General features: G+C 41.2%; 1 protein-coding gene across 1 annotated transcript; it reads left to right on the top strand.

Moving 5' to 3' along the window:
* Positions 1-1,281: 1,281 nt before the first annotated feature.
* On the top strand, positions 1,282-2,610 carry LOC139715210 (uncharacterized protein F54H12.2-like). The gene has a single exon (XM_071626801.1). The coding sequence runs from the start codon at positions 1,282-1,284 to the stop codon at positions 2,608-2,610; it is 1,329 nt and encodes a 442-aa protein (XP_071482902.1).
* Positions 2,611-8,339: the final 5,729 nt, after the last annotated feature.

Genomic DNA, 8,339 nt, shown 5'->3' with positions numbered 1-8,339 from the left:
GGTCACGATGGAGAGCGAAGAACATTTTACGTCACGCTTCCGTCGAATAGTTCCATAATTATTTTCCGAACAATGTTCTCACCAGTTATAAAACCAAATTAGCGACGCCTCTTTCTTTACAAGGTGGTTGGGAAGTCGCTTTGGTCGAATTTATTTATCCCTTTTCATGGTTTAACGTGAACGCTAGCAATAACAAATTTAGTTTTCACGTTGAAAATCGCGAAGTGCATAGTGGATGCATACCGAATGGTTATTACCGCGAAACGGCTAATGTATGGTAACGCCATCAAAAAGTCTTTGCCCGAAAACCTCCAAAGTCACGTAAATTTTTCGCACCAATGACAATACAGGTAGAGTAGCCGTCACGTTGGGCACCACGTAGTGGCTTGCGCGTGAGTGCGGGATTAGGACAATTGATCGGGTTTCCCGACGGGACAATCACGGAGACGAACACGGAGGCGCCCTTTCTGCCTGACGTTGATGGCGCTTTACATGCTATATACGTTTATACCGATATTATAGAAAATCAGAGAGTAGGAGATATTAGCGCTCCCTTGCTGAAAATTGTATCTGTAAATCGAAAGAAGGTTGGAGAAGTTGTTTCGCACCCGTTTCAACGGCCTCATTACTATCCCGTAAAATCAAAATACATTGACATAGTGTCTATTGATATAAGGAATGATTTGGGAGAAAAGGTGCCATTTGAAAGTGGGAAAGTCATAGCGATACTTCATTTCCGTTCTGTCAGGAAGCCAGCCCTATTTTATTAATATCTATGATAGCACGAGCAATAATTTAATCGGCAATATAAATAATCAATACCAATAATGTCTCTGAAACAGTATCTAAACGTGAGAAATGGAATTATACCGAGCTCAGTTCAGATTGGTGGATCGGTGCCAGTCTTTCGTGGGGCGAGAATACAACGTGGATACGGATTAGGTGGAATGTTAAAAGGTTTATTTAAAACGGCTTTACCGCTTATAACACAAGGTGGTAAGCTGCTTGGAAAGAGAGCTCTACAAAGCGGGATAAACGTCGCGCAAAATGTCGTGAAAGGAAACCGTCTCAAAGATGCTTCCAGCGCCGAATTGAACAGAATTGTCAAAGAAATGAAATTAACACCCCGCGCAAAAAAACACAAATCGAACATGCATAAAAAGAAGGACAGAGCTCGACCGGTCCTCACTTCCAGCAAGAACAAGAGACGGAAAAGAAGTCCCGATATATTCGACGCATTATAACTTTTTCGTGCCTACACTTGCCCTATAAACAACTACCATGGATAAACCTCACAAGTCATCCTGTCCATGCGACAAGTCCGAAACGGATCTGTTTTCGTTACCCCCAACCCAAGTTACTGTAGAAAAGGGGAAATGGGTGCAATATTTTCCATTGACAAACATCACGGACGCCACGCCCATTCAGTTTCACATCCAAGGCTCACCGGAAGAATACACCGACTTGTCGCAAACCTTACTTCACGTTCGAGCAAAAGTGACTAACCCCGATGGATCTCCCATACAGGAGGAAGCCAAGGTTGCACCCACGAACATGTTTTTGCACACCTTATTCAGCGACGTTGATCTAATGCTGAATGATCGCTTGATCACTCCGTCTAACAATACCTACAATTATCGCGCTATGCTGGAATCGCTTCTGACATACGGGCCTGAAGCAAAACAGAGTCAATTGACATCCGCTTTGTTTTACAAAGACACCGCTGGAGGCATGGAAGACAACAATCCCTTATCGGAAAGCTCCACGAATCAAGGACTGAAAACTCGCCATTCGTTTATCAAGAATGGTAACACAGTGGACATGATAGGCACGCTTCATCTGGATATGGTCTTTCAGGATCGCCTTCTTCTCGGAGGCCTAGACATCAAACTTAAACTGAACCGCAGCAAAGATGAATTCAGTTTAATGTCATCTACTCCTGACAGCAACTATAAAGTTGTCATCAGCGAAGCCTCTCTATACGTGAGACGCATCAAACTCAACCCTGAAACAGCCTTGCTTCACGCCAAAACGCTAGAGAGTCAAACGGCCAAGTATCCGATTCGCAGAGTCGAAGTGAAGACATTTTCCATCCCTCGCGGTAATCTGTCATTTACCAGGGAAAGTCTCATTTTAGGTCAGCTGCCCAAACGACTAGTCATAGGCTGCGTAAGCAACGCAGCCTTTAACGGAGACTACGCGCTCAACCCATACAATTTCCAGCACTTTGACCTGAACTTCCTCGCCCTCTACGCCGACACGGAGCAAGTCCCCTGGAAACCGCTGAGACCGAAGTTCTCCGAACCAAACCCGAACTATATTCTCGCTTACCAGACACTCTTTTCGGGAACAAACACTCTCTTTCACGACAAAGGCAATGGCATCAGCCGTCAAGACTACGCGGACGGCTATAGCTTGTACGCATTTGATCTGACTCCGGACCTATCCTCGGGAGACACCTTTAATCTGAGAAGGCAAGGAAACCTACGGCTAGAAATGCAATTTGCCAGAGCTCTGCCTATAACCATCAATGTCCTTGTATACGCCGAGTACGAGAGCATCGTGGAGATTGACCGAAGCCGAAATATCGTCTTGGATTTTGGAGTCTGAAGCGTATACGTGGTGCTTCGATTCAGGATGGACACTAGAGATATATTAAACGTTGTAGAAAATTGTTACGAATTGAATAACATATTTTTGGGAGTGTTTCCTTCCGATCAATTACCAAGGGGTGTAAAAGCTTTTCCAGCGGCTTTGATCGTTAATGCCGATAATCACGCTCAACCGGGAAGTCACTGGTTAGCCATTTATATAGATGATAACGGACATGGGGAATTTTTCGATTCATTCGCCAGACATCCCTCCTTATATTCCAAATATTTTGTTAATTTCTTAGATAAGAATTGTCGGTCGTGGCGATACAATGAAACAGCGTTACAGTCTAATTGGTCCACAGTGTGTGGACAATATTGTTTGTTTTATCTTTTACGTAGAGTTAGGGGGGAAAGTACGGGTAGCATTCTCGCACGCTTTAATCACAATCGCTTACACAATGATCGCCAAGTTCATGCATACATCAATCACCACTTCCCTATTTACGCACCAATCCGTGATAAAGAGCTGATACTAAGACAAATTGCCAAATCGCTACACACAACCGATTAAACGTTAGGCTACCAAAACAAACAAGGAAGATTGTGACAAGATGTATCTTTTCAGTGTATGTAACAAAGCTCTCGTGTTTTTATTCACATCATGAATAAATGATCAGTTTGTACGTACAAAAGAATCGTTCGTTCGTTCTCGCGTTGTGTACATTACATGCGTTTGTTTGTTGGTGGGTTACATTTTTTTTTTTTGAGTGCGTGTCTTGTCGACTACATTACAAACTGGTAAAAGCAGTACACTCATGTAATGAGTTTTAGAGTGGATCTGAATTGCTTGCGTGAAAAAAAAAAAACAAACAAACATACTGTTGTCATAATACATCGACTCATAAAACGATGATACGTCTTACACAAAAGTTAATACGCTACTAGTAATTAATTAAGCTTCACGACGGACAATAATCACAATGCATAAATACGATACAATTATCATTGTAAGACGCAAAACATGTTTGATAACATTTTAATAAAGGCGTATTTACAGACATTTTGATAAAACACTATTTTACAGACATAACGCGACTTAGCGTTTCTTAAACATAATACACTTCCGATATACAATATATCGTATGAGATAAACGCGGTTTAAATGAACAAACTCTTCGGCATTAGATAATACAAACGTTTATACACGCATCATTTTTGTTCTTGTTGCTAGTCACTGTGTGGACGTCTCTTAACACAAAGTACAAAGTGATAATGATCATCGGTATTGGGTCTCAGTAATGACAAATATTAAAACAAACAAAAGGCGATACATCCTAGCTGCAAATAATGATAATGGTAATGATGATGATAAACAGCGACATTATTCGCCAGAAATGATTTAGAGATCAAAAACTTTCCCAGCGTTTGAGTCTCTTGGTCAGATATTGACGTTGAGATCGTTTACGTTTTGATTCTATATGAGCCTGCATCGGGGGCACGAGGGGTAAGATTTTTGGTACAGCCCCATCGATTGCCGAAGACGGATCTTTGGTTTTCATGCGTTGATAGATTTCACGACGATTAACATTCGCTATAAGAAATTCTGGTACATTTACATCGACTAAAATACGCATAAATTGTTGCCAACCTACGGGATTGACAGCTTTTCGCCCTTTCATGACATCGTACATTAAATCTATGACGTTAGAACCGGGTATGGCACGACCATTAAAAATCAGTTCACCCCGCTCGTTATACAATGCATCTTGATCATGTTTAGATAGATGATCCATAAGCAACGAAGCCTTGGTTCGTAATGTCACAGGTAACAACTTCAAAGCATTTTCTTTGTAATGTAAGTTTAGTCCACTACTACTACTACTTTCTTCGTTTTTCTTCGGTTTTGACTCGTCAGCTTTTCTCGTTTTATCATCGTTAATGGAACTTGGAGTTTGAACAACATCTCCTTCCTTAGAAACTCGTTCCAAAATATTTACAGTCATAGGTTTTGAAGAAGGATCGTGATGTTGCAGTTGCAAATATTTTTGCAACGTCTGATTGTACAAACTTATTTTTTGCACGTCTGACAAGTCTTTTCTCTTCAGTACGTCTTGCATACCAGCATCCAGCTCCGATAAGACTTTACGAGTGGGATTAGCACTCCCCGACGAAGTTTGAATCGTTTCGGCTAATTCAGAAGGCACGAGTACCATCTTCCGAGTAAATTCCATGATGGTTAATAAAAGGAATCATTAAGAGAAGACTGCGGAGAGAAGAGGAGCCAGCAGCGCCGACAAAAATCCACCTTTCTGGACAAGTATTTCTCTGCGTTTTCTGTTACTGTTGCGTTTATCAGCGAGTCGTCTCAAATGATGCTTATGTTGCGACAGCGCTTTCTTTTGAGCGGGCTTCAAGGGCACGTTACCTTTTAAAGTATTGTTACAAACTTCCGACACACAATTAATCAAATCTTTATGAGCGTGTTGTAAAAATTCACGCCTCTGACGTGGACGACACCTAGCCAACACTTGAAGTTCTGGCAAATACTTCTTCAGCTTTTGAGACATGATGAACGAGTGAGATCGTGATACATTTTACACAAGCATTTATAGTCTATCGATCTTGACTGGAGAATTAAAAAAAAAATGTACGAGCAATCAATGACACGTAGTTACGTATCGGTATTACATACAAATATCATGAATTATTTACAGCTCTTTCACCACTAAGTTTTTTACACTTGCATTTTCGGGGAAATTATTTCTTTACGTAAACGATTGTAAATTCGTCCGGAAAAATGTTTGTCCTCAAGCGATATTCTTCTTTAGTATCTGGTCTTAAATCGAATAATAAATAACCATACGGGTTTTTTGTAGCGTCATTGTAAGCTTCTTGCACAAATTTCGCACAACCAGGATAAAGTTGTCTGCCCAAGTGCGTAATTTGTAGCTTGTCGCGAGGACTCTTAAAAAAGACTAAATATTGGGTGTTTAAACTAATACTTCGCGCTTCTTTTCCCCGATGAAAAAGATTTTGCACGATAAAAATTACCGACAGATTCCTGTGGTGCGAGCCACGCGTAAATAAAGTACTCATTTTGCTGTCGTGACTACACTCAGTCATAAGATCATCTACTACAACGAGATTACGAACATTAGGATCAATCATAGATTCAAGATTATGTGGGAAACCTTCGACAAATTCAATATTTTCATTTTCTCTTAAGATGTCCGCATAACCATTTTGATACACCCCGTAACACCAAATAATTTTTTGAGGTGGGTGATTAAACATTTGTTGATTATGACGTAACAGTTTACGCACAAACATAGTCTTTCCACAACCTGTAGGGCCCGCAATCATACACGTCATTGGATGCATAAATTCGTGATTCATTTTTTTTTTTGTCTCTCTCTCTATAATACAAGGTACAAATAAATATGTAGAGAGACCGAGAGTAAGCCTACCACTCTTAGGAATCTATCACGTATAACATCCAGATCAAACACTTAACAACGAATGAAGTGGTTGTTGAAGAGCGTTGCATTTTGTGAACGATTCCACTCATGCAAAGAAATACTGCTCGTTTTAGCAACCAGAAATGCCCAGGGAGGAATGGTCGCGCGAGGAGAGAATTGACAAACGTAGAGGTCCGGTCCATTTTCCGCGATGATACGACTACAATAATTGATAAACATGGTTTCGTTACAGGAGCACTCGGCAAATTTATAGTGCGCGGAAATATTGCGCGGATGTATCCGATAATTCAAACTGGCGTTGAGGTAGTCATTTAGATCCGAGCTGTTGAAGCGTTGAACTAAGTGCTTTTCCGCCGCATACCCTAAACCTACCAAAACGATAATCATAAATATCGAAATAAAAAATCCTGTCAGGCTAGTGGGTATCGGGAAGCGATCACCCCTATCTGCGTTAGACTCAGTATCTGATTGACCCGACTGCATAGTATAAACCTGTTGTTGCAACGAAATGGTCATACAAAATGAACGCCTCGCGAGAAAGAACCGCTCTTATATTTTAGTTTAAGCAATATCCGTAAGGGCACGGTTTTTAAATCGTGCGTGATGATTCTCTTGTCATACAAAATTTTGTATCTCTTTTCAGAGGCTGTGGTCATTATCTTCTGACGCTTTGTATCGCGCGTAATTTGGTAGGGATTCTTCGTCGTAACGCAAGATAGTCCTGCGGCATCCCCGCTATTCATGCTAATCACCATACGTTTCATGACGTCATAATTAAGCGTTTGAGAATTACTGTAATTGAGAGTAATCCCTTTTACTTTGCAAGAGGTGGTTCCATCGCACAGTTTGTAGGCGTAGTTTTTGGGCCCTCCCGACACAAACGATTGGATGTACCGGCCATCCAACTCGTCGGTTAACTCTCCCAAGTAATCACCTAGTACGGGGGTGTATTCATCAAAGGCATCCATTTTCTCGACGTACACAACACTATCAGTATCATAATACAATACCCTCTCGCCCAACTTATCCAACTCATCAAAGAGTTTCAGACGCGCTTGCGCCGATGTAAAGGCCGCTATGACCAAGTTTGAGGTGGTGCTGTACTCAACAAAATCTTTTCTCTTGACAAAACGCACTTCTACGATGTGTTCGTTAATGAAATTGATGTCTTTGATTTCAAATTCGTCGTTGGTAATCATCTTGTACAAATCCCCAGCATCTGTGATCACTTTAATTTGGGGTAAATTTGCTCTCATTCCAAACCTCCCCCACAGAGAGTTAAGTAGCAGTTTACTCAACGATCTTAGCCCCTTGTTTTTTTCAACTTTATCAAATTCCAACTGAATTCCCTCGTGTTTCTTATACTCTTCTATGTACCTACGTTTGTCGCGCAAATTGACACACCACTCAGGCCAACCGGATGCTTCTTGCTTAAGTTTTAAGAAAGTGTCGATGTATGCGCTAAATAAGCCGTTGGTGCCTAAATCGCCCAATTCGTCGCAATTCAGGGATGGGTCAAATTTACTTTCTACGTTAAAATGCCAGACGGCTTCAATTGTCTGAATTTTATAGCCCTTTTCGATGGCTTTTTCGACTTCTAAAGTGACCCATGTGCTGTGTAGCGCTCTCTCTTGTTCAGTATGATGACATCGTTCCGTTTGCTGTAATTTGGCGCACGCGCTGCAGAGCGGAAACATCAGTTTCTTGTTCACTTTCAGGGGTAAAACGGGGTGAAAAAGATTTTGCGGAGGTAGTATCTTGCATTTGACCAAGCCGTAGTAATCGGATATATTATCCGAAAAGTTTTCTGTTATCACTTTGGGATGCCCAACTGGGTAAGACCCATATTTATTAATGAACGGATACAACGACGTGAAGTCTACGTATTTGATTCGTTCACCTTCTTCACATTCGTGAAAAAGGCGAGTGGCATTCGTGCGACCGCCGTAAAAGGCCTCCCTCGGATCTAAATCGTGGGTTGGCGTTCCTATCGATAATGACGGTGGCAAGGTTGTTTTCATAGTTTTCCACTCGTGTTCCCACATCGTAATGTACGTAAAATCAGGCAGCAGAGACTCTATGTATTTTTTCTTGGCCAACGTTTCCAAATACAACTCTATCATTAATCTGTTTTCTCTCCTTGTGTTCAACGTCTTGGGATCGTAGCAAACGGGGCAACCGTGATAAAAACATCCGTTGTATTCAAAAATAATCTTTTTTTCCTTGCAATACCCATCGACTTTATACTTCCCAATTCTCATCTCAC

Source organism: Diadema antillarum, unplaced genomic scaffold, assembly GCF_040938485.1.
Source record: "Diadema antillarum isolate AM-2024a unplaced genomic scaffold, OU_Dant_1.0 seq00003115_RagTag, whole genome shotgun sequence".
Lineage (NCBI taxonomy): Eukaryota > Metazoa > Echinodermata > Echinoidea > Diadematoida > Diadematidae > Diadema > Diadema antillarum.
The sequence above is the reverse complement of the archived record's forward strand: the minus strand, read 5'-3'. Positions and strand labels throughout refer to the sequence as shown.